The sequence below is a fragment of the Macrotis lagotis genome, chromosome 1 (genome assembly GCF_037893015.1).
Source record: "Macrotis lagotis isolate mMagLag1 chromosome 1, bilby.v1.9.chrom.fasta, whole genome shotgun sequence".
Lineage (NCBI taxonomy): Eukaryota > Metazoa > Chordata > Mammalia > Peramelemorphia > Peramelidae > Macrotis > Macrotis lagotis.
The window spans coordinates 161,729,437-161,756,828 of NC_133658.1; the positions used below are offsets into that span (position 1 = coordinate 161,729,437).

The 27,392-nt window shown below is 38.1% G+C and overlaps 1 protein-coding gene and 1 long non-coding RNA gene across 4 annotated transcripts in view; one reads left to right on the top strand and one right to left on the bottom strand.

Annotated features, from left to right (window-relative positions):
* LOC141504358 (uncharacterized) overlaps positions 1–6,850 on the bottom strand; it is a 54,345-nt gene extending 47,495 nt beyond the window's left edge. The window contains exon 1 of one of the 2 annotated variants that reach the window (XR_012473324.1): positions 6,191–6,844. This is a non-coding gene — a long non-coding RNA (uncharacterized LOC141504358). Of the gene's footprint in view, positions 1–6,190 lie in introns of both variants that reach the window. The other variant, XR_012473325.1, reaches the window with a different exon arrangement.
* ACSS1 (acyl-CoA synthetase short chain family member 1) overlaps positions 5,394–27,392 on the top strand; it is an 84,583-nt gene continuing 62,584 nt past the window's right edge. Inside the window, exons 1-2 of one of the 2 annotated variants that reach the window (XM_074209309.1) lie at positions 5,394–5,787; positions 23,283–23,379. In XM_074209309.1, the coding sequence (XP_074065410.1) occupies positions 5,409–5,787; positions 23,283–23,379 (476 nt within the window). In that variant the 5' untranslated portion in view covers positions 5,394–5,408. Of the gene's footprint in view, positions 5,788–22,874; positions 23,163–23,282; positions 23,380–27,392 lie in introns of those variants that run through there. The other variant, XM_074209310.1, reaches the window with a different exon arrangement.

Consider the following 27,392-nt stretch of genomic DNA (forward strand, 5'->3'; position numbering starts at 1 on the left):
CTTCCAAATATTTTATGCTTTCTATAGTTATTTTAAGTGCAATTGTTCTTATTTTTTTTCAATCTTTTGAATTTTTTTCTTGGGTATAATTTTATGTCTTTTATTATAGACTTTTAATTCTTTTCCCAACACTTTCTCACATAGATCTCATTTCTTTCCCCAGATTTTCATCTGGCACTCACGCTCATTCGGTTTTTAATTAAAAACCAAAATCAAAACCCCAAAACTACTTGCTGTGTCTCTTCTAGACATTTGGTCAAACTTGTGCCCAAGCTTTGCTTTTCCATTGTAGATGTTTGCAAGTCATTATCTTTTCCTGGGTTTGTTTCTTAAGCATCCCTGTTACTGTAACAGTTCTTTATGGTGACATTCTTCTTGTGTTTAATTCATTCTTCTAGCCTACTCCCTGGCTTTAGATGATGTTAGGGCTAAGTTCTATATACTTCTGAGGGGAATGTCTTGTTTGAGCATCTGTCCTCTCGGGACCTGCTTCTGTTTTCTTGGGACACCGAGTGTTAGATATTTCCAGGTTCTGGCTGAGCCCCTGCTTTGAAAGCTTACTGATTTTCTGGTCTGAGCCCTGCAAGTTCTTGTCTTGGGTTTGTATCTACATAACTCTCCTTTTGTTTTGTTTCCAGTTGGGAGGTCTAGTAAACTGCTGATGGACTCAATTACTTCAGTCAGTGGAAAGTTCTGAGATTCTGATGTTGTTTATACCCCTACAGACTGCAGACTGACCTTGAGACTGGTACTGAGATTATGCTTTGCAGCTGGGGTCATTGTCACACAGCTACTACATGCTACTGATCTTGTTTCTTGCTCAGCACATAGTCTAAGGCATGAAACTGCTCTTTATCCTGGAATCCCACCATTGGTTGCAAGCCCATTGCTCAGTTCATACTGGATTTGTGATCAGGAATTGGGGAGTGAGTGATAGAACCAACAGTTGGCACTTGTTCTCACATCCTGTATAAGAGTACAATGCCCTGCTATGACTCCATGACCTCTGCTTGCTCTTTGGCACAGTCCTCATTCTTTGTCCCCAGAAAACTTTATTGGTTTGTCTATGCTGATTCAGGCTAGAAAAAAATGACTCATGGTGATTTTTTTTCTTGGATTTCCCAATCAGGACTCATTCTTGTACATTTACTAAATCTTTGTGGAGGAGGTGTGGGGGAAAGCTCAGCTATTCTTCCCCCCCCCCCCACTCTGACATTTAAGTTCCAGTTATTTATTTCTCTTAAAGGTAGTCCCATTTTTTCTAGTACCCAGGTTTGCAAAGACTAAAGCCATCCTTTATTTATCTCTTCATCACCTCATCCAATCAACTGTAAAATCTTTCTCATTTGTTCACTTCTCTGACCCACATAAAGACTATTTAAATTCAGGTCTACATTCCCTCTACCTGTAACAATCCCAATGATCTCCTAATCTATCTGTTTCTGTGATAACCTAAGGCTCCCTTCAATGGTTCATAGGATCATAGATTCAGAAATCTCAAGAGTTATCTAGTCCTACCCCTTTATTTTACAAAGGAGGAAACTGAGACCCAAGGTCATGCAAATGGTGTTAGAGCAAGGTCCATGCTTCCAGTTTCTCCTCCCTCCTCTTCATCCTCTTCTCAGTTGACATATTCACCTCTTTGTTGCACAGATGTGCCTCTATCATTCTTTTGTTCAAAAACTTTCAAAAGGTCCTAGGATAAAATAATATTCTTCAGCTTGGTGTTTAAAATTTGATATTAGCCTATCTTTTTATTTATTTATTATTTATTTAAGGCAATGGGGTTGAGTAACTTGCCCAAGGTCACACAGCTAGGTCAGATTTGAACTCAGGTCCTCCTGACTCCTGGGCCAGTGTCCTATCCACTGTGCCACTTAGCTGCCCCCAACAATGACCTATCTTTCTAAATATTGCATCCCTGCCACATTCTTTTATTCTTTCTTTCTTTTTAATTCCTTATTGACTAGGTACGGAAACAGATTTTATGGATAGGTATTTGTCTGGAGGCAGCAGAGTGAGATAGATCTGATGTTCTTAATATGTGTCTTTGAGCTTAATTTTTTTTTTACAATTGCATTTCAGTATAATTGTTTTCCTTTGTAATCTTATGTACTTTATTTTATGCAATTAAAAATATTCTGGGAAGGGTTCCATAGGCTTTACTAGACAGCCAATGGATTATATGGTAGAGGTTTAGAACCTTTGACTAGAAGATTTCACAATTCCTTATAGCTCTCAGAGTTTATACTTTTATAATTGAGTAGACATCATTATGAAACTGGAAACTGGAACAATTTGAGAAAGCTGGAATCCTCAATAATATGCATAGAAGCATTTGCGGTGAAGGTTCCTTTCCTATTTCCTTTTCAAAGATTCCCTCCTAGATAAAGGAATAGAGTCTATAGAGGAATATCAAGATAAAGGGAATTGGTAGCTATATAGTGTATCTTTAATCAAATTCAAGTTTCTCATTTCTGGACCTTGCATCAACAGCCACTGAGTTAAGGTCAGCCTCTTCAAAATGTCAAAAGGTGATGACAGATTGGTTCCTCCTGTTCTTATCTTTTCTCCTTTTAAAAGAGTTTATGGGAAAACTGAAGCCAGGGAAGGTGAAGTGATATAAATAAGACCAACAGGAACTGGATTAGAACTCCAGTGTCTTACATACCCTGATTCATTTGACAATGTTGCCTCTTGAACTGAAGGCCAGTAGCCATTTCTTTGAATGAGAGCTGAAAGATGAAAGGGGCTTGAAAGGGCACCTTGTCAAGCCTTCCACCCATGCCAAAATCTCCTTCACAGAATTAGTTATTGTTTTTTGTTATCAAAGAAGACCAAAATGACATCTCTAAATTTGATACAAATTACAGAGATTTCAACTGTGACTGATCAGGCCAATATGTGTTTAGAATGCTCCACCAATAGATAGTCTATGTGTACACCAGTGGTGGATACTCTAAACTTACATATGTCACATTTCCTTTGAACCGCTTTAATTCTGCCCTTATAGAGCGCAGCACCCTCACTGATGAGGGCATTCTATGCAATCAGTTCCAAAGTTCTTAAGAGAGAGACCTTCAGGGTGTTGAAGTATGGCTTCTTCTGACCCCCCTTGTGAGTGCTTGCCCTTTGTGAGTTCTCCATAGAATAGTCTTTTTTGGCAAATGTACTTCTTGAATTCTAACAACATGACCAGTCCATCATAGTTGCACTCTCTGTAGTAGTATTGGAATGTTAGGCAGTTTAGCTTGAGAAAGGACCTCAGTGTCTGGTATATTCTCCTGCCAGGTGATCTTCAGAATCTTCCTAAGACAATTTAAATGGAAGTGATTCAGTTTCCTGTCATGGTGCTGGTAGACTTTCGCAGGCATGGAACAATGAGGTCAACACAACAACTCTGTAGAACTTCAATTTGGTAGTTAGTCTAATACCTCTTCTTTGCCACACTTTCTTTCAGTCTCCCAAATACTGAACTAGTTCTGGCAATGCATATGTCAACCTTATTGTCAATGTGCACTTCCCTGGAAAGAACACAGCCAAGCTAAGTGAACTTGTCTACAATACTCAAAATGTCTCCATTTGCTTAATCAGTGGTTCCACATATGGATGGTGTGGTGCTGACTGATGGTGCATCTGTGTTTTCTTGGTGTTGATTGTTAGACCAAAATTAGCACAAGCAGCAGAGAATCGATCCATACTTTGTTGCATTTTAGCTTCAGAGGCTGCATTGAATGCACAGATTAATTGATATGTGGTCGGTCACTCAGCCTTTGCTTGTGCATGTCATGCATGTACATGATTTTGTTAGAAAGATTACTTCCCAGAATGCTACTGGCAACTATTCTGATTGTTCAGTCTCTACCACTTTATACTGGCACATGTGATTGTGGCTACATTTAGCTTGTAGTACTTTGCTGGCAAAGTGGAGCTATTGGAAAAATATTCAGAGAATTTTCAATCTTAAAAACCCCCCCAATATTGTTTTTTTGACTAGGTACATAGCTCCAACATTTCCATAAACATTTATGTCAAATCCTAGTTATGCAAGGTAAGGTGCCGGCCCTGGGATTTAAAGACAAAAATAAAAATCCTTGAGGAACTCACCATTCTTTTGGGGAAAATAGATACATACAGATAAATAAATAACAAGGAAATTTCAGCATTAAAAAGCATTAATAGAAAAGGAGATGGCACTTGAGTTGAAGCTTGAAGTAACTGAAGGAATCTTCTAGGGAGGGAAGAAGGAATGACTTTCAGGTATAAGGGATAATTGAAAGGGGCAAAGAAATAGGAAAAGGAGTATTGAGTATGTCAAGGGGAATATTATTAGCTAAGACTGAAAGAGTAGGTTGGTGAGAAATCATGGAGGGTCTTAGCTTGAGGCTAGAGAGTTATTGAAGATTTGAAAAGTGATGATGAAAAATGCAAAGTGCATTTGGAAAATTAATGGTAACTGAGTGGAGGATGGATTAGAGAGGAAAACACTGGAAGTAGGAACTTTCTGCCTCTTTCTGTTTGTCTTTGTCTTGTCTCAGTCTGTCTGTGTCTCTCCAGTCCCACATCTTTCCCTTATAGATAGATACAGTAGAAAGAGCACTGGACCTAGAGCCATCTAGACCTGGGTTCAAAGTTCGAGTCTGCCATTTACTTTATTAGTTTTTGTAATCTTGAACAAGTTACCCACCAATTAAATTCTCTGGACCTCCATAGCTTAGCGACCTTGAACAAGTCATTATCTTCCTAGACTTCCATTTTGAACTCAAGTCCCAAGGTGTTTTCCAGATCTAAGTCTGTACAGATCTAGATAATAGCCTTGTTTTTCTAGACTTCAAGGACAAGTACAAAATGAAACCAAAGTCAAACTTCAACTTCACTTTTCACCAGGCTGCCTCCGTCTTCTCCAAGAAGAGCCCCAGATCCTGAGGACTGACTGCCCCTTAGGACCTCGTTGCTTTCGAAGCCCTAAATGTTCCTGCTCCTGGAATCTTAGCCCCCCCAATTGTCTCTCTGCACCCTCTACCCTTCTTAAACAGCAGGAAAAGAGTTGTGGGTTGCAAAGATACCAACTCGGGGAGGAGGAGGGGGTCTGAGAAGGGGGTGGGAGCCAGGAGGAGGGAAGAGAGAGCGACTGTAAGGCTCCCTCCAGCTCAGCACCGGCGGGGGCCTAGCGAACCCACATTTCTTTCCCACATTTTCTCCCTCTCTCTCTCTCTTTCTCCTCACCCCCATCCCCCAAGGACAGGCAGTTGGGAGGGGCCAGGAGGAGTGGGAGGAGCCCGTTATTTGGCTCCGCTCCCCGCCTAGCTGAGTTCCTTTAGTTTGCTTTGGGCGCTTCAGCCGACTTGAGGATCTGTGCCAGCATCCTAGGGAGCTCCGGGGAGCTGAGTCCGGGGTGCGGACGCGCGATGACCGCTCTGAGCCTGTGCGCCTGTGGCAGCGGCGGGGCCCGCGCCCTGCTCCGCAGTCTGTGCGGGAGCCTCTGGGCGCCCCCCGGGGGCGTGGGGTCGCGGAGCTGGGGGTCCGGGCAGCCCCCGCAGCTGCCCCGCCGGCTCCGGGGCCTCTGGGCTGCTCGGGAAGGGGCCGCCAGCGCCGCCCCAGCGGTGACACGACCCCTCAGCACCTACGCCGAGCTGAGCGAGCAGGCTGTCAGAGAGCCCCACGTATTCTGGGGGCGCCTCGCCCGGGACACGCTGGTGTGGGACACCCCTTACCATACGGTCCAGGAGTGTGATTTCAGCCAGGGCAAGATCAACTGGTTCCCGGGCGGCCAATTAAACGTGTCGGGTAAGGCTAGGGGCGGGAGGCGGCATTGGAGGGATGGGTTGAGGCCATTTCTTCTTCCCAATCCCCCCACCGTTCTACGTCTTCCTTGAACGCACAGCCAGTCCCTTCCTCACCTGCCCTAGCAACCCCGGTCACCTGCCCCTCGCAACCCTTACAAGCGGGACGCAAGTACTTTGGGAAATCTGGACACTGAGCAACTTATCCACCGGTTGCTGCCGTTCAGCTCCTTAGCCACCCGCATCCTCCCCAGCTTCCTCTCCTCTTTTACCTCCTTTATGCTGAGGGGTCTCTAGCAAAGGCCGGAGCCACGTCACCATCTGGAATCCCCTTCCCACTGTCAATCCTAGATCCTCCCACAAAGCCCCTAGGAACCTCTCTGCCCGACGACCTCTCATCTTCCTACCTGGACCACTCTCCGGCCTCTGACGGCTCCTGACTGTTGTCATCTCCTCAGAGCGCTCGTTTCGCCCCCTCCCCACTCCATCTCCCATCCCCCACAATGCTGCTTTCCTGTCAGCTTGGGGCGGGGGGAGGGTTGCGAGAGCGAATCCTTCCAGCTGTTGTCCGGTTTCCCTTTGCAGGAAAACTGTCAGAAGTCGGTTTTTTCTTCCCTAGGGCGGGGATCTTGTTTTTTTTTTTTTTTTTTAACCTTACTTGCTGGGCCTCGAACAGGCACCCCTGGGAGTTACAAACCACCTGCTTCCTTCCTCCCCTCCAACCCTTCATCTATCAGCTTCACCCCTGTTCCTCATTGTGTCCGTGCTTTAAGTTTGAGCTAGGAAATCTCTCGGCCACGTTCCCCCAGGATTAGAAAGCCGCGGGCCTTCTCCTGGCTCCCTTTCCTCCCTTTTCTTCTTTATTTCGCCCCTGGGATGCGAGCTAGTAAATAAACTCCGGTTGAAACTCCTTAGTGAAAACGAAACGACTTCATTAGTCTTGTAACTGGCCTGCCCGGCTGGCTGTCCCACAGTACCCAGACGCATCACTCAGGCCCCAGGGAGCTAGCTAGCTATTGGCGGATGGAGAAGTTGCCAAAGTGCTAACTCTGCTCCTGTAAACAAATAGTACACGCTTCCTTGTAGCGTCCAAAGAAGCGATGAAGTTGGGGGTGGGGGGGAAGACCTTGGCCCTGGAGCAGAGCAAACTTAGAAAAAATTAACAGAATGTTTTATTTGCTGAGACGAGAATCCTCAACCCTCTAGGAAGCTGATTACTTTTCTCCAGGTAGGGTCACGTGCACTTTTTAACCTCCTAAGAGATAGACATACTTCATTTTCAAGGTTGACTACAGATTTGACTCCTGGTACTGAATCTTCAGTAATAAAGGGTCTTAAGCACTTCTTATTTTTAGTGTTCAAATTCTGAAATCAGTTGGATCAATCAATCCACAAATCTTGGACTGTATCAGGGGAAGCACTAGGCATTTTAAGGGGAATAGAAAGTCACAGAAGACATATAAAACGTTAAGGAGCATATCATTCAACTAGAGAGAGAGAAGATATATATACATGAAAATAGAACTCAAATTTCAAAACAATTAAGTGTGGCATAGTGAACAAAGCACTGGATCTAAAATAAGTGATTCTGAGTTTGAATCCTGACTATGCCACTTACTAACTTTAAGCAAATCTTTTAGTCTTATTCCTCTTTTGTAAAAGGAAAATTTGAACAAGAATGATTTCTAAGGTCCCTTCAAGGTCTAGACCCTGATTCCCCTATAAATCCCAAATGAACGTTATCGAAAATTAAGTGATTTTTTTCCTTTCCTTGTCATTAGTCTCTCTATAACTTTTAACATTGCTGACCATATTGTCCTGAATTCTCTCTCTCTCTCTCTCTCTCTCTCTCTCTCTCTCTCTCTCTCTGTTTTTGCAAGGGAAATGGGGTTAAGTGGCTTGCCCAAGGCCACACAGCTAAGTAATTATTAAGTGTGTCTGAGGTCGGATTTGAACTCAGGTACTCCTGACACCGGTGCTCTGTCCACTGAGCCACCTAGCCGCCCCTTTTATTGCTCTCTTGCTTTCTAACAATATAAAAAGAGGGCAGATGCCTGTCCATAGAACAATATCTCCCTAGGTATATCCTTGCCTGGAAGTTGGAAGCTGAGCTAGATGCTTATTTCTCCTGTTATCTTTCTAATGGTCCTTGCTGTTTCCTTGCTCAAGTTAGACTCTCATTAATACTGTTGTTCCCCAATGATCTCTCCTTGCTTCTCCTGTCTTTACTCTTTACTATTCTTCCTGTCAATATCATTGTTCCTACAGTTTTTCCTACACAATTGACTCCTAAATCTGTGTCCAAATCTTTGTCAGCTGCCTTCTCATCTCCATCCCTGAATCACCAGTTTCTTAACTCTAAAGGATATCTCCAGGATGACCATCTGGTACCTCAAATGCAACATCTGCAAATTTCCACCTTGCTTTCCAAATCTGACTTTCCCCACATTTTTTCTGTTCATGCTCATGACTAGTCCATCCATCTAATCACCCAGACATAATCTTGTAGTCATTTAAAATTTTTTTCCTTCCCTCTCTATATTCAATCAGTTGACAAATCCTCTAGATCCAATTATCAAACTGTTTCTTGGATTGATTCCTTCTTTTCAACCCTGAAGGCATTTGACTTTACCTCATCTTTTATTGCCTTAACCATTTGACTTCTAACTAACTGCTCTTTCTGCTGCTAGTGCTTTTCTGATCATGTAAATCAGTGACCACATTTCATTTCCAACTTAAATGTTCAGGCTTATTTCTTTACATGCTCTGTATTATAGTTTTAGTCAAAAAGAATTATCTGTACCTAAACTGAATTCTCTATACTATCTTCCCTCCTACATTTTTGGAGTTTTTGTTTAAATGCTCTCTTTCCTTCAAGGTCCAGCAAATGAAGTCCTAGCAAATAGTGATCTTTTCAAATTTCTCATGCCACTTTGCCTACACCTTTGGTTCACATTTATTCCTTTATCCCTTATATCATAGAGACCTGTGTGTATGACTTCTCTTCTCATTGGACTGTAAGTTCCTTGAGATCAGAATCTAGGATGTGTTTATTCTTATTTGCTTGAGAATAGTGTTTTGCACAATCAATGTTTGTGGCAATGAATTAACTCATCACATCTACAACTGTAGTTTCTCTTCCTCTGCTCATTTCACAATTTCCGTTAGTGACAGATATTAATATTTGCCCAATCTTCTAATAGTTCAGAATAAATCTATAATGTTTTCTTCTCTTTTACCTTAACATCAAATCAGATGAAAAGTCCTGAGAATTTTGCCTCAACAATATCACTCATATCCATCACTTCAATAATATTTCTATTTTTACTACTTTAGTCCAAACTCACATTGCTATACCATCCATTTACACTGTTGTAGCTTTCTCCTAACTGAACTTCCTACTCTATTCTCTTCTCTTCTCCAATCCAAAAACTCTTAGAAATCAAAAGGATACTCCATATGAAGTCTAATGAGAGCAAGGTGCAATAGGACAATCTCTCTATTCCTGGAAACTATGCCCCTCTTAATGCAGCACAAGATCAAAATTGACCTTTGGGGGGACTGTCATATCTCATTGCTGATTCATAGTGAACTTGTAGTCTACTTTAACTTTTCCAGAATTATTGATATCTAGCTATGCTTTCCCTCCTCTATATTATATTCATGATACTAATATTTTTCACCCAAGTGCAAGATTGCATTTATTCCAATTGTATTTAATCTTATTAGATTCAGCTCAGTGCTCTAGTCTGCTAAGATTCTTTTGGATCCTTACTGTCCTTCTCTGTTACCTATATCTCCCAGATTTTTATTATTTAAACTTTTGATGAATATACCATCTATGTTTTTATTCAAATCATTGAGAAAGATGTTATTCAGCACAGGACCAAGCACTGATCCCTGGAGGTACTTCACTGGAGACCTTCTAAGATCCCCTCACTAGTTCAATATATTTCTTTAAACAATTTTAAAAAAAACAATTGGGGAAATAATAAATTCATCACATAACTTTAAAAACTTTCCTGCTTGTCTGTATTTTTTTCAGGCTTATTTTTTCTGTACATTTAAAAAATACTCCAATGGAACTTTTTTTCTTTTTTTAAATCCTATCACTACTTCTCTCCCAACTGGGAAAAAAAAAGAAAAACAAAATTCTTGTCAAGCAAAACAAATTCCCATATTTATTGGGTCTGAATATATATGTCTCATTTTGTACTTTAAAACCTCTTTGTTAGAAGGTAGGTGATATGTTCCATTTGCTGCTTTGTTATTATTCAGTTATTTTTCAATGATGTGTTCATGATTCCAATTGGAGTTTTTCTGGCAAAGATACTGGAGGGCTTGACATTCCCTTCTCCAGCTCATTTTATAGGTGAGGACACTGAGGCAAACAGGATTAAATGACTTGCCCAGGGTCATACAGTTAGATAGTATCTGAGGCCAGATTTGAACTCAGGAAGATGAGTCTTCCTGATTCCAGGCCCAGCATTGTGCACCATGGTGCCACCTAACTATCTCTTTGGTCCTCTGAAATTTTAGCTAGTCATTTCATTGGTCAGAGGGCTCAGGTCTTTTAAAGTCTTGTTTTTGTACAAATTATTCTCTTGGTTCTACTCAGTTTACTCTCTATCCTTTAGGAATCTTCCCAGAAATTTTTGGAAACTACTTCTTTAATCATTTTTATGACCAACATTATTACATTTTAGTTTTATATAAATGTATATACATACATATATATATATATATATATATTTCTTAATGGATTCATCCATTCTTTATCACTTTACATGTTCAAAACATTTCATATTTTCTCATATGAGCTTCAGAACCATCCAGTGAGGCAGGATAACAGGAGTATCACAGGCCTTATTATCCTGATTTTAAAGATAAGAAAACAGGGGTTGGGTGTAAAGTGACTTGCCTAATAGTAACTCAGCTAATAAATATTACAGGCTATTCCCGATACCACATTGAAGTAATTTTGGCTGTCCTTTGGTTCTTCATTGATGATACATGACCATCCCACTTTATTTTACAATTGGTGATTTTTTATGACTTTTCTTTTGTAATTTAAATATTTCTTGAGAACTCTGAATTCCATTATTATTAACCATGAGGCATCAGAGAGATAATATTAAGAGATAGGTTTTTGAATCAAAAAGTAATTTGAGATCATTCAAAATACTCTGCACTTTCCCCTGATGTAATATAAGCTATTATTCCTCATTCTGGGCCAAAGTGATTATCTTCAACCTGAGCAAAAACTTCAATGAACTGGTTGCATTAAACAAACATTTATTAAATGTCTACAGTGTGAACGCTATTTGATTGGGTGCTGGGGATACACAGACTAAAGCATTTGAGACACAGTTGATTGTGAAATCAGAAGACTTGTGATTCAGTACCGGCTCTGACATTTTTGACTTAAGTGACTGGGCAGCCACAAAAACATTCTAAATAATAGTTTTCTCATTTGTAAAATATGCTGGTTATTGTGAGGAAAATACTTTGCAAAATTAGGTAGCTGGACCTGGAGTAATGATGGACCTGAGTTCAGACAAGCTGTGTGGTCTTGGGAAAGTCTCAACCTGTTTGGCTCAGTGTTTCAATTTAATGTGGAGATAATAGCCCTCATCTCCCAAAGTTTTTGTGAGGATGAAATGAGATAAGACCAGTACAGTGCCTGGCATTCCAGTAGGTGCTATATAAATGCTAGTTATTATTATTATTTTAAAAAATGAGATATTACTATGGAGTAAATATGAGATACTACTACGGAGATGAAAAAGCAGGCATCTGGGTTGGTATGTACTGATGCTTTTTGTTTCTGTTAAAAGGACTATCTACGTTTTCTCCCATTTGTCTTTTTTGATAACCTGATGATCAATTTCTTCATGACTTTAAAATTATGTTATAATTGTAAGTACTTAGATCCACCAGATCTTCTTAATTTCGCTAGCTTCAGTGCCTTTTACAGTTCTTCATGCTCAGGTGCAGTGGCAAAATCCAAATCACTTTGAAAATGGCAGCAGATCTAACCCCATGATGAACTGACTTTCTCAGGAAGCTAGCTTTTTAACACAGTTATGAACTCAGAGGTCTGACTGTTCTTGTTGCCTTCAGCCATTTCTGTTCTCTGTGATAAGATCCTTCCTAGATCATGAAGGAGAAAGATACCAGACCAGAATGCTATATACATTCCTCTTTGGGAACAGTTTAGATTGTCCTGAGACCCACAGATGATTTTTTTCAAACATTTTTTGATTCTAGAGATCTTTTTAAACTGATTCAACCTGATCTTTCCTTTTTTTCCAAAGAAAGTTCTGATTCTGAAATTCTCATTGATTCCCTGGAGAAATATCTATCTAAATGTAGATTTGGTCTATATCTAGATAGATATAGATATAGTCACAACTAGAAAAAGGGAAGGTTGAATCTTGGAATTTTTTTTACTATTTTTTTTCCATTTGAGTACATTTGTCAGCATTTCTATACCATTATTCTCTATGCAGCCTCTGACCCAGTATTTCTCTTCCGCTGCCTTCCTTTGTTTCTCTTGTTATATCTAGCAAATATTGCAGAGGCACTCCTTATCTCAATTTCTTACTTTCTTTTGGGTGAATTCTCCTTTGTTTAAAAAAGTTTTCTTATAAACAATTTTTTAACTTTTTTTGGTATTCCTGTTTGTATTTTAAAAGAGATTTTGAGGAACCTGATTTCTTTGTCACTTTTTACTCTTCTATCTTTCCCAATATCTATTTAGATTGAAAAGATATAAGTAGAGGCAGTTCTCTTGAAAGCAAATTACTGGCATACTCCAAATACCATTCCCCCAATTAACACTGGTTTGTAATAACATGTTATTTACAATGTTGTAAAACCCTGTTTAATCTATAATCCAAAACAAAAATTAGATTAGTGATGAGTGGAGCTAACACTTGAAACCTGGTGTGGATTACTCCCTTGAACATTAGTCTGTTTATCATGACCAAATTTTATTTTATGTTTTTTCTTAGAAGTTATACATCAACATAACTTTATACTGTTTTTAGCTTCGTGTTTTCACAGAACCAGTTAATGAGAACCTGGGTTTACCTAGCTACCAGAAAGAAAGAAAGAGAAAGAGGAAAAAAAAAGAGAAAGAAAAAAGAAAAAGAAAGAAAGGATCATGACACTAGAGCTGGGGAGTAACTGGTAAAGTTGGGGACAATGTTAAAGCCTTAGCTTTTGGTCTTTAGAAAAGCTCTGGAGTTGAAGTGTCATTTTAAAAGTGTGGGAGAGAGCAATGTTTCATTTGATCTCTAACAGAATGAGACCAAGTTGGCCTGAGCCTGATTGGTCTGGTACAGATCAGTAGCAGGGGGTGGTGTGAGAAGTATATGCATTTGTCCAGTGCCAATATGGCTCTGAAATCACTCTGGCCTCTTGCCATTTTCTCTGCTTTAGGGGAGGGTGCATTTAGGAAAGGGATTATGCCAGTCAAGGCTAGCCAAGGAGCCTGGAAGCCTTAACTGAGATCACATGGGGTTTTTGGTAGTGAGGATCAGAGCCCTGGGTGAAAGCCATATGCCTCTTCTCTGGAAAGCAGAGTTTTATATGATCTATTAGATTTATGATCTTACTTCTATTCTGGGAAGTCAATTTTTCTGTTTCTCAAATCTAGCTTTTGTTGCATTACAGCTTTAGCAACAGATGTCTGAAGGTATAGTCTATAAATCTATGCCAGAAACATCAGGAGATGGCAAAAAAGGAAGGTTATCATGACTATCATTTAAAAAAATACTTGACTAGCTTTCATATGTTCTAAAACTTCAGTTCAATTCTTCATCCGATTGCATTATATATATATATATATATATACATACATACATACATACATACATACATATGTATATACAAAAAAACAAGCTTGTATACATTTACTATTTTCAGTCAAGTTGCTGAGAATCTGTTTTCAGCTGACAGCCAGGGTATTTGTATGTATGCTCTGAGACTCCTTTCCCAGAATAACTATTTTACTGCTTTAATCTTATTTTCATGATGAACTCATCAGTAATAGAGCTATGACCATTAATGAAAGGCAGTAAGCCAACTCATTCAATGCTTGCCTGAAGGCTTTCATGGAATCAAGGGTACAGGCACCTTAGAGAAGGGATTCATTGTTTGTTTGTGTGTGTGTGTGTGTGTGTGTGTGTGTGTGTGTGTGTGTGTGTGTGTGTGTAGACTTCTTTGGTAGCCTGGTGAAGTCTCTGAAAACCATCTCAGAATTTTATTATTTTAAAGTTCATAATGAAAAGAAAAATAGAAGTGAGTTTCAGTTACAGATTAGTGAAAATTAATATGTAATTTTTTTCTCATGGACTTCCCAAATTAAGAATTTCTGCCTTAGAAGATGACTGGAGATTAACAATGAATTTTTCCTTGTGATTATAGAAGTGCCTTGTATCATATAAAATATATTTGAGGGAGGAGTGAAGAAAAAAGAAATTTACATAACACCTTTATTATTTATTTATTATTTATTATATTATTATTTATATTTAATATTTAAAATGAATAGTAAGTTGTACCTAATAGTTACAATTTCATGTAGAATCACCTATTATACTATGCAATGGAAATGATTGTTTTATTCCATAAACTAAAAAATTTTTTTTAAATCCTGAAGCATTGTATTTAAATAAAATACTAATAAAACTAATACTATTTTAAATGCATGGGATAGGGTGGGGGTGGGGAAGTCTTTTCTGTTTAAAAGCATTCTTTTGTGAAGCAAATCATCATCTCTAGTTTTTCTTTTGTGTAAACTTGGATATTTATACAGATGAACTCTTATTATTATAATGGGGAATGCTCTTTTTATTATTGCATCCTCACTTTAAACCTTATATATGATTATCTAGAATTATGTAATTAAGGAATAACTATTTACATCACAAAAGAATTTCTTTAAATAAACCCTCTCATGCATTTAAATGCTTATTTAATTTACTGAAGTTTTATGTTGGTGGTATTATTAATCCTTAATATTCTAAAATTATCAAGCATAGTACTTCAATATACTGGGTTGCCACTGTTCTAGGTGCTGGGAGGCAAGAAAGGTCTGGGATGCAATGTTTGCTTCAGGGAGTTTAAAATATAGCTGGGAAGAGGATAGGACCATAGATTAAGCACTAAAGACTCCTAAGAGGTTATCCATTCCAATTTCTCATTCTGATAATGATGTTTGTTCTTTGTTTTCGAAGAAGGCCATGGCACACGATATTAGGGGAAATCCACAGATTCCACATAACAAAAGATAAGTAAACAAAACTATATGCAAATTACATACAAAGAAATTTGTTGGGGAGAACACTAAAGCCTGGAGAGATTATCAGGTAGCATCTGAGCTGAGTGAGCTTTGAAGGAAGGTAGTAGAGGTGGGGGGCTTTCCTTTCCCTCCACCAATAAGGAGAGAACCCCATATCCATGGGCTTTGGGGCAGGGAGCACACCACCAGCATGAGGATGGGCTGGTGCTAAGGCAAGAGAGGTGGGATGTCACTGTTGGGGCACAGCAAGAGGACAAGCGATCATTGTGGCTTGGAAAATAGGATTCAGCTGGATCTTTAATAATAGCAGTTGTTCTCCTGCCCAACCATTCTTGGAAGCAGGATTTTCCTTTCATACTGCCCAGTCTGATGGGTGGAGGATGTGCTTTCTCTGTTAATGCTATAAATACTGTTGGCTAGATTGCCTCAAATGCTATTCTCCTGTCTGCTGGGGCTGGAAACTGTTTCTTTCCTTCAGCAACAGCACTGAATAATTAGTGAAGACCAACCTGTTTTTAGCACTGTGAGAATGGCTGGGAGATAGAAAACACAGTTTCCTTGATATTCCTTGGGGCCCAGATCTCAGAAATATTCTCCATGGAGAAATGTGCAGGATCTTCTCGTTGACCAAGAGGAGACAATTACTTATGCATTTCTTTTTCCTTTATCAACCCTAAACATTATAGTTTAAGGAGGATGTACTATTATTCCTCAACAGTACTGACAGGCTATCAGTCAATCATTAAATATGAACTATGTACCAGGAACCATTCAAGGTGCTGGAGATAAAAAGAGAAGACCTTAAATTCAAATAAAGGGAAGCATTTTATTGACATATAAGAAAACATAATATATAAAAAATTACTTGTATTTAGTAATTTGTGGGGGCAGGGAGGTACTAGCAACTCAAAGGATCAGAAAAAGATATAGTTGTTGTTCTGGGGTTTTGAAGGGAGTAACGTATTCAAAGATTGAGGTGTGTGTGTGTGTGTGTGTGTGTGTGTGTGTGTGTGTGTGTGTGTGTGCAAAGAGGTGAGAGATTCAGTGTTGGAGATGAAGAACCCAGCAAATAGAACAGTTCAGCTGGAATGGAGAGGGAATGAAAAGATGTAACACATGAGTTAGATTCAAATTGTAGAAGAAGAAAATAAGTATTTTTCTTGAACTCTCAATGTGAATGTAAGATATTTATGTATGTAATATATATATATAATGAAGATATATATGTCTATATATACACATTCTCACACACATATATACATAATAATGTAAAGACCTATACACATATACAAAAAGAAAATAAGTATTTATTAAGCACCTACTAGCCAACCCTGACAGGTTATTATCCTCATTTTACTGTTAAGGAAACTGAGTCAGAAGTTAAATGAATTGCCCAGGGTCACACAGCTAATAAGTATCTGAAAGTATATTGACCTCAGGTTTTCCTGACTCTAGGTCCAGCACTCTATCTACTTCATTACTGTGCTGCCACTAGAGACTTTGAGCTTGCATTATATTTTCCTAAAGGCAATAAGAAGCCACAAGATTTTTCTGATCAGGGCAGTGACATATTGTGTGTTTTAGAAAGTTCTTTTTGGTAACCACTTGTAGGATGAATTGTAAAGGGCAAAATTTGATCCAGAGAGATTGTTTAGGAAACTATAACAATAGGCTATGTAAAAGGTGATGAGATGGTATAGTCATATTGAAGAAGAGGAAGAGGAAGAGATGTAGAAGTAAAATTTATATGATCTAGTCAAATCAAATAGATATTGGTACTAAGAGAGAATAAAGAGAAAAGAGACCTAAAAAGACTAGTATGATAACGGGGCTATTTGCAATAAAAAAGAAATTCAGATAAGGGGTATGTTTTTTTTTTGTTTTTGAAAGATAATAGGTTATGTTTATGATATATCTATGGGATATCTGATGGGAAATGCCTATTAAATAGAGATAGGAAGCTTAGGGAAGAGATCAAGGTAGGACACGTAGATCTGGGAATCATCTGCATAGAGATGATAATTTGATCCCATGGGAGCTAAGTTTATCAATCACTTAACCGACTGACAATCAGATATATGTTCATATATATGCATACATATATAAACACACATATGTATATTTTATATTCACATTGAGGGGTGGGGAAGAAAAGGAGAGATTGGTGAGAAAAGAGAAGTGGAAGGAAAGAGAAGAGGGAGACAGAAAACAATCCAAAGCAGAGCCCTTTGGATACATCCATTCTTATATTATGAAACATGGCTGGTGCCTCTATATGTAAAAATACAGAATCAACCCCTTATTTTATTACTTTACCCTATTTTAGACTTTCCAATTTGGATCTGGAACCAGCAAACCTGTGTGTGTATAAATGATATATGATTATCTGACTGAAATACAATTAATTACTCAAAAAATTAACCTGTCAGTCTATACTGATTTCCCTCTGCCAGACAATAAAGTTATACTAGTCCCTTTCCTCCAATGAATGCCCTACTAGTTAGGAACTCTGTGCTCTCTGCCATTGTTTGGGCTAGCAAACAAAAGCAAACTTGAGATCTGGTTTCTTCTGGGAGTAGAGGTTCAGAATGAATAAGGATACTATCACTTCCCTGAGATCTAAGGGAAATCCTGTACATTTAAGAGTTCAGGCTTTTCCCTGACCTCTAGCTATGCAATTTAAAGCATATGGTGCTTGTTCACAATCATCATTAATAACAAAGGCCTACTATATTAAGAATCCTTGCTATTTTGGGATGGGAATTCAGAGAATTAAGAGGCACACAAGCCTACCTTCAATGATATTGTAGTTTAAATGGAGAGAGATAGGACAGAGATATAAAAAGATAATTAGTCACACAAAGGAACATATGGCAAGTATCAAATTTGTTTTACAGATCATAATTGCCAGAGGAATTCTGATGAAGAAAATTTCAGTAAGGCTGGAAAACTGGCAGGGAAGGCCTTACTGAAGATTACAATGTGAATTCATTCCTGAAGGATGAAAAACTTCAAAACTTTTATGAGCAAAAATGAGGGGAGAAGCCATTCTAGATAGAAAGAAGCAAATTAAACAGAGATTTCTGAATTATAGAATCAAGATCCAGAAAGAACCTTACAAGCTATAATGGTAGGTTGAATCTAATAACAATAACAATTGGTAATTCTTGTGCCTGGGAGAAAAATGTCCAAGAAGTTGTGGGTTAGGATAAGTCAGGACTTTAGACCTAATACACCAGGGTAAACCAGATACTGTCGAGAGGAAGGCTTTAGGACCTATCCACTGAGTGCATGAAAGAGACAGAGATTCTAGAACGCCAAGCCTTGGGGGTGGTACAATGTGAGGTTCCTTCTGAATGTGGAGGGAGCAGAGGATGCTTAGATCAAAGAGGACCTCATTGCAGGGATGGTCATCATCTATCAGAGAAGAATGAGGCTCTCCAGTAACTTCTGTTACTAAAGGAGAGTACAAGTACTATCAATACCCTTTAAATTTAGGTAACCTGGGAGCAAAGCCCATGTGACTGTTGTTATTCTGTCCTGTCTGACTCTTCAGGCTCCTGTGGGTCATAGCATGCCAACACTGTCCACAGGACAATATCTTTCTTAGGAAAGTAGTTAGGGATTTCCTTTTCCATTCATTTTTACAAATGAGGAAATGGAGGCAAACAGAAGCTAAGTGACTTGCCAAGGGTAACATGGAAGATGGGTTTGAATGTTGGCCTTCTTGATACTAGTATTCTACTAGGAGCCTCTAAAGCCCAGGTTACCCCACTTTAGCTATGGCTTTGTTTAACGAAGTTTTGATATTGGTAACTATTATACTTTAAGCATAATGTAGATTCCTTGATTATGTATTTTATTATTTATATTTACTGTAGCTTTATATGTTTTTAAGTGTTTCTTGTAAACAACATATTGTTGTCCATTTAGCTATCCTCTTCTATTTTATGAATAACTTTTTCCACTCATGTTCATGTTATAATTGTTAATATTTCCCTCAATACTCTCCTCTGGTACTTTTTCCTTCCCCACTCCCTCTCTGCTAATAAGAGGTTAGTAAAAGAAAGGAATGTGCTAAACAAATGCTCAATGGGGGAAAGGTTGGTTTCTGTTCTATCAAACCTCTTTTCTTCCCTTTATCCTAACTAAATTCTAGGTTTTTATTCTTTTTCTTTCTATTCATCACCTCTTGACCTGGTATTCTCTCAAATGATGGAATCTGTTTTGCTATATCCTTTGCTTATCCTTAAATTTCTTTCTTCTCCTACCTTGTCCTGGTCCCTTCTTCTTTCTCTTTCAATTTAAAGTCTTTCTATATCTATGTGCATGTAAGTAAATTTTGTTCACTTTTTCTTTATCCAATTCAGATAAAGTTGAGATTCATGAGATAATCATTTCCCCCACTCCTTTCTCCATGTTCAAATACTCTATCATATCATTTGTATTTCAAGTGATTTCTTTGCCTATTATCCTTTCTTCTCTAGTATAGTCCCTATCTCTCCTGTTTCTGTTTTCTTTTAGATCCTGAAACTAAAACCAAACCATATAAGCCCTCAGATTCTCACATTTCCTTTTTTTTCTATAAACCTCAAACATATTGGGCACTGGAATTTGTCTATTAAAGTAAAATTTAGTAGGGATAATTGTAAAGTTATATTCCTAAGTTTAAAATATCAATTGTATAGGTCAAAGATTTGATGAGAAAAAGACCATGGGATTTTAGTGACTTAAATTCAATGTCATTCAACACTGTAAAATGTCTACCAAAAGACCTAATGAGATATTAGACATTATTTAAAAAGACTGTGTCAGATAATATATTATCATTATTTTCCAGAACAGAGGAAATGATGGTCCTGTTACCCTCTGTCCTGATTAAATCACATTTGCAGTATTGTATTCAATTGTGATTGACAGATTTTAGGGAAGTTATTTACAAGAGATCAATAGTGTCTAGAGAGGATTGACCAGGGTACAAAGATTTGAAACCATGCTCTATGATATGAGGTAAGTTCTAGGTTAAACCTGATTGAATTATGTATGGTGGTTCAGGGAATGAAATGAGACATTGATAGACTTTAACACAATAAAAGGAATTTTATTCAGGGATGGCTTGGAAAGGATATTCAGCAAAGGCACAACATTGGTTCACATGGACAAAGTTTCTCCCCTCCACACTTAACAAAATAACACATCCCATCAGGAAGGTTTGTTGACTCTGTATTGATTTCTCATGGCAATGGGAAGTCCTGAGGAGTTTTGGGTTAGGGTCTTATGTCTTATGTGTTTTTAGTGGGGGGAAGTTCTCCTGTGTAGAAACCTTCCAATTTCTTTAGATAATATGTAGCAAATTTCTATGTCTTATTGATATGGGCTCAAAAAAGAGAGCAGTAGAAATGGATCCTACCAATCCTTGCTTAAAACTGAGGAAACTACTCTGCTCTGAGGAAACTACTTTGTATACATTAAAGTTGTCAAACAGACCTAGCCTTAAAAAGTCAAGGTCTCCCACTGCATCCAGGGCTATCTCCACTGGACCCAGATGATTCTGTAGGAGAAAGTGAGGCTGGTGACTTTGCATCACACCTCCCTCACTCAAATCCAAATCACTTGTAGGTTATGGCATTGCTTCCTGATGTCATGGTCTTTGAGAACAAGTGACAAAAATTACAGTAAAAGAAATATATTTATGTTATAATGGTGATGATCAACTAAAAAAACTGGGAATGATTAATATAAAGAAGAAAAAACTTAGGAGGCATATGATAGCTCTCTTCAAGTATTTGAAGGATTGCCTTCTATAAAACATTAGCATTATTTTGCTTAAATGAGTTGATGCCAGCATGCTCTGAGTAATCCCCCTTTTTAGTTTTCTCCAATCATTGCTGTTAGACTTCTGAAAGCTTTTCCCTCTCTTGTTCATGAAAAACATAAGGAAATTTATTTTGTTTTTAATCCTACAATATAAATAAAAAGTTTGTTTATTGAAAAAATTATTTTGCTTGAACTAAAAGGAATATCCAGAAATAACTAGTGGAAGCTACATATTCAGTAGGATAGGAGGGGAAGCAATTCTCAATAATTACCCTCAAATAGAATGGGCTACTCCCCATTTGGGAGAAGTCTTCAAACCAAGACTTGATGAACTCATATCAGAAATGTTATAGAGGGGCAATTTTTTATTTCAAATCTAATTTGGATTAGATAATCCTTACTGCCTTTTCCAAGTCTGAGAACGTGCTTTTATGAATGTGTATGTCATATTTGGGGGACCATATGTCTAGAGAGTAATGTAGAAGAGTATTGGGAAATGAAGTTAGAGAGATTTTAGAAGGCCTTGAATATCAGTCTAATAACTAACCCATGGATTACAGGTTAAAGCACTACCTTTTCTACCTTGGGAATTTTCACACTTGAATTTCTTTCAGGTCCATCTTGAGGAAATAGTGACAAATGAAGAAAGGTAGGGCCATGAAATGGTGAGTTGAGGAGAAGGAAGAAAGATTGTGTATTCAGTATCCTTTTTCTTTTTCACTAAATCACTGCAATGGGAGGGATGAGCCAAATCAAATGGCAGACTAAAAAAAATACCAATTTAATAATAATTACAATAATAGTAATGACAGGGGCTGGTAGGTGGTACAGTGGATAGAGAACCAGTCCTGGAGTCAGGAGGACCTGAGTTCAAATCCGGCCTCAGACACTTAAATCTTACTTAGCTATGGGATCTTGGTCAAGTCCCTTAACCCCATTGCCTTGCAAAAATAAAAAAAATAATAGTAATGATAAAAACAACAACCATAGCTAACATTTATGAAGCACTTACTATGTGCCAAGCACTTTACAATTATTATCTCATCATAACAACCTTTGGGGGGGTAGGTGCTATTATTATCTTCATTTTACAGATGAGGAAACAGAGGTTGTGACTAGCACAAGATCATACAATTAGCAATATCCAATATCAAATCTGAACTTAGCACTCTACTTCAAGGGTCAGTGCTCTATCTACTGCACTACCTAGCTGCCAAAGCATTACAAAGCATCCTCCCTCCCCTCCTTGATTTGAGTTATATACTTCCACAAATACATGGAGTCCATGGTGGGGAAGAGTGGGTAACATCATAAAATGATAGTGAGGCAATGCATTGGGTACACACACACACACACACACACTCCCTGCCATCTCACAGTTCCAGAATGGCAGGTCTTTATTATCCCCAGAGGTTCCTCCATTAGCTTCACTCTGGTGACCACATCTCCTACACAACTGGCAGAACTAGGCAGATTGCTGAGTTGAACTGGGTTGGGCATATCACTCAATTACTGAGCTTTTCATAGGACAAAGAGTGAGTCCACCAATTCCCTGGCCTTGCTCTTTGATTGGCAGCTAGCTACTCTTCCCGACCTGCAGCCTCTAACTTTCTGGGTATTGTAGAGCTCTTCTTAGCAAAGGAAATTAGAATTGTAAGAAGCATCTCCTCTTCAACTCTCTCAGAACTTCAGATTCAATAAGATCAAGAAAGAGTTAGAAAGTTAATGAATTACATATTCATAATAGGTAATTAAGATAATGTTTGAAATACTTGTAGCCTGATTCCTAATCTTTAGGAAGTATAGTTAATATAATGTCCTCTAAAAACTTTCCTTGCCACATCTCTATCATCTATCTATATCTATCTATCTATCTATCTATCTATCTATCTATCTATCTATCTATCTATCTATCTATCTATCTATCTATTATCTATCTATCTTTCTATCTATTTATCATCTGTCTATCTATCTATCTATCTATCTATCTATCTATCTATCTATCTATCTATCTATTCTAATTCCCTCCTTTCTCCTAGAAAATAGTATTATGAAATAGTCACTTCTATTTGCACTGGAGTGTCAGACATGATTGATTCCTCCTTATTCAGAACCTAGAGCAATCTGTTTTCGAGTGTTTCCTGGCATGCATTCGTCTTATCCATTTGAGAAAAGAATGGCCTTTGTGGGTTTTTAATTTCTTCAACTTATCATCCTTTCCAGGTTTTGACCACAACTTTTGCTTTCATCAGGTGGGTAGAAAGTTTTAGTAACAATATTGGTCATCATTCCCCTTAGAGTGCTAAGTATGCCACCTCAAACAAGCTCCATTGATTAATTCTTAATACCAATTAAAAACTTTTTTTACACAGTAAACTGCTTGGATCAACATGTGCAGAAGTCACCTGATAGAATTGCTTTGATTTGGGAGAGGGATGAACCTGGTACAGAAGTGAAAATCACATACAGGTATGTGAACAGCATGCTTACTATCATAGCAAAATTATCTCTTTGCCCCTATTTTGAAAAAACAAAAAGTGGGGCTCATTAAGCTCCTCCCTATCTCCCCTCTTCAAATTAGCAAAATCAGTAATTTGTGGTTAAAGATCTGTACTTAACAACCCCCCCAACTCCCTTCCCATAAAAAATTGAGGATAGAATACTTCTGATTGCATAAGGAAGGAAAGATGCTCAGGTTTTTAAGTTTCTTGCTTCCCCACTCCCCAACATCTGTCTTGATTATGTTTGCTCCTCTGATTTAAAGTCTTTATATCTTTTCATTATATTGGGTAAGTTCTATATTCTTTAGCCTGGCATTTAAGACTTTCTACCGGGCAGCTAGGTAGTTCAGTGGATAGAGCTCTGGCCTTCAGAGTCTGGAGGACAAGAGTTGGAATCCCGTCTCAGACACTTGAGTCTTACTCTGTGACCTTGGCCAAGTGAGGCTGGTGATTTAGCATACCCCCTCTCCTCAAATCCAATTCATGTACTTCTCATGGCATCACCTCCCTGATATAATGGTTTCTTCAAAAATGAAGAACAAACATTAAAAAACACTTAGGCTTCCAACAGAAAATCTCTCTCCAGTCTATCTTTCATATTCTGTTTCTATAGAAACACAAAATATACAGATGATTGAATCTTTTTTTTTGGTAAACTGTTTTATACCAAATGACTTAATCTTCATCATTATAGATTCTCTTTTCACCTCAGGTAACACTGCTCTCTTTCTAAATATTATGATACTTGGAAATTAATTTAGTTGGGAATCTCCAGTATAGATGGATGATAATTGATTGATTTCTCTTTAGGTTTTAAGCACAGACCAAACTATCCAAAATTTGATTCCCCACTTATTTGTTTTCTTTTATTATGATTATTATTTCTCTTATTATATTATTATTATCTTATTATGATTATGATTATTAATTTGCAGTGGTATCTCCATATACAGATAACAGATATGGTTTTTGCTGTTATACCCTTTCTGATCATTGATTCACAGAGAATCTCTCTGCTTCTTTAAATGAGATATTTCTCCTATGTGCTACTACTGTGTTCTTCTAGTGTTGGTGAAAGAGATATCCCTAGATAGAAAACCATTTTCTAGATTGACAGCCTATACATTACTTATTTCCCTGAAGCCTGTTTTGCTTTCAGAACAAGCTAGCTTTTCTACTTTATGCCATATACATAGTAGGTAAATTTGTTAAATTGAATTACTGAGACTTTTTTTCCCCCAGGACTGGAAGGTGGATAATGTCTAGGCAACTCTCTATGACTGTAAGTTATAGATAAGTAGCCAATTTATATTAATGGAGTTCCAACATTGGGAAATCTGTATATGGAATTTACAGGTTCCCTCTCTGCTCCCTCTCAATACCCTCAACAATCTACAGACTGACATATTTGAATAGTATTCTTTTTTAGGTTTTTGCAAGGCAATGGGGTTAAGTGACTTGCCCAAGGCCACACAGCTAGGCAATTATCAAGTGTCTGAGGCTGGACCTGAACTCAGGTAGTCCTGACTCCAGGGCCAGTGCTTTATCCACTGTGCCACCTAGCTGCCCCTTGAATAGTATTTTAAAACACACAGAGCGCATCATAAAAATTATATCATTTGTACCTCACAATATCCCTATAATGTAAGGTACATACTAAACTATTTTGCCAATGAGGAAAATAAGTGTCCTAGAAGTTATGTGAGTTACTTATGTATATAAAGACAGTAAAAGTTAAAGGTGTTTAAATCCAGGTCTTAGTGTTCCCTGGTATAGCACTCTATTCACTAATGCCATACTGTCTGCCTCTCTTCCCTCAGCCCATGTTAATTTATCAATTTTCTGTGTCATAGGTCAATATGGCTCAGACTAGAGCTATAACTTTGGAGGCAAATATTTACCAGGACGGTTTAATCAAAATAGATATGTCACTGATTTCTGTAATATAATTAATGTCTGTCACATTCTCTATTCTATGTTCCTTAAAATTAATTTTACTTTGAATCTCCATCCTCACACCAATGTTGCCTTCATAAAAGTTAGTTATCTAGCAGTTGAATAACCATCTTTTTAGATTATCCTTTACTTTGTTCTTAGAATCATGGGCTTTTAGAACTGGAAGGGACTTTAGAAGTCATCCAGTCTAAAAAGCCAAGGTCGAAGGGCTAAGTCCTTCATTATACAAGTGAGCAGCTGAAGCTCAGAAAAGTTAAGTGATTTGCCCTAACTTGGGTAGTGAGGAACAGATCTTTAGAAGGGGCTGAATGATCCTACAATGGGAATGTTGTAGGATTCCTATTTAGTTATAGGTTGGACTTGGGGTGCCTTTCCAACTCTGAGAATCAAATTCTTGTCTGCTTGTCTGCTTAAGGTAATCCCTAATGATGTGCTATGGTGAGTGACTGCACCTTTACTCTCTCCTTTGAAGAAATGCTCACTGATAAATATTAGTTAATATTAAGCTTATGCGCACTATTTCTATTTTGCTTGTGTGGATGGTAATGAGTAATGTGGTTATCAGAAAACCCTGAAAGACTCTTCAGGATGACATGTGATATGCATAAGTTTTAGAGTAATTCAAACTATTTGTTTGACTAGGCAGCTCTATGCTGGAGACATATACTCCTGAGTAGAAGCAAGTTCTTCACTATCAAAAACAGCTAATCTTTTAAAGTTGATTGTGGACTGTGAGATAGTATCTTTCCTAGGAGAATACCCATCTCTGCTCATTGTTTGATGATAGAAAAGAAAGTTTGAATGGTTTATTTGTAGGCTTTCTGTATTACCAACTGTACAGCATGGGATTTGAGTTAATAATTGGCCTGATCATTTCAGGTTTTTGCTGTGGTTTCTATTTTAGGAATTCCCAGCTATGTATTAGTACTGATTGTTCTGCCAAAAAATGAACTTTGAATATAGTACACCCTTAGGAAAGACCGGTCATTCCAGCTGCCCTAAAAAGAGCTACTTCCCAATGGAGGTAAGCCTAAAAAGAATCAATAGGATTAGCAATCCCTGGCTACCCCACTGACCTTGAGGGACTGGCCTTAATTTTCATCCCCTCTATGTCAATAGCTTCTGTTACTGACAAAGGGTAACAAAGGTAACAAGATACCCAGAATGGGCATCTAAGTCTCTTTTCATGTTCAGTGGCAGTGAAGGAGGCACCATCTTAGTTAGGATCATTGTCCTCTCTGTGCCTCAGTTTATGTGCAAGAATATTTGCAACTTGGGTGCATAGTAGAGAGAGCTGGGCTCAGTCCAAACATGAGTCTAAATCTTATCAGGTTACCATTCTGGTCAGGTCCTATATCCTTTATGCATTTCTTAGGAACCACCCCCTCCCCAGGACACAGAAGATGAGCTATAGATTATAGCTCTCTTTTTGATTGGAATTCTCACCACATGTGTTTATATGTACTGGAATAGAGGAAAAAACTCCTAAGCTAGGAGGGAAGAGATTCATGTTCTACACCCAGGATTATCACTTGGTATGTTGTATGAGCATGGACAGGATGGCACTTAGATGGACTGGTGCTCTTACTCACATGAGTACTCCCTTCAACAATTCAGATTACAGTCCACCATGTCTTCCTAACCCGTGCCAGTATCATTTGCTCAAAAGTGTAGGGGACTTTTAGTTCTCTTGACATTGTGTGGATACCATTCACAGGCTGTCCTCTGGCAATTCCTCATTTTCATCACAGACCAAAACCCATTCTTTTCCTTTTGAGACCTATTCGTTCATATCTTTTGATTATTTATCCCTTGGGGAAATAGCTCTAGTTCTTATATATTTATATTAGTTCCATATCTATATCTATACCCCCCTCTCTATGTATATATATGTAATTATATCTATCTATTGGATATAAAAATCTTATCAGAGATATCTGATGTAACGACTCCCCCCTTACCCCAATGGACAGTTTTCCTACCCTATTTGCATTGTCTTATTTTTTGAGCAAAAGATTGTTCATT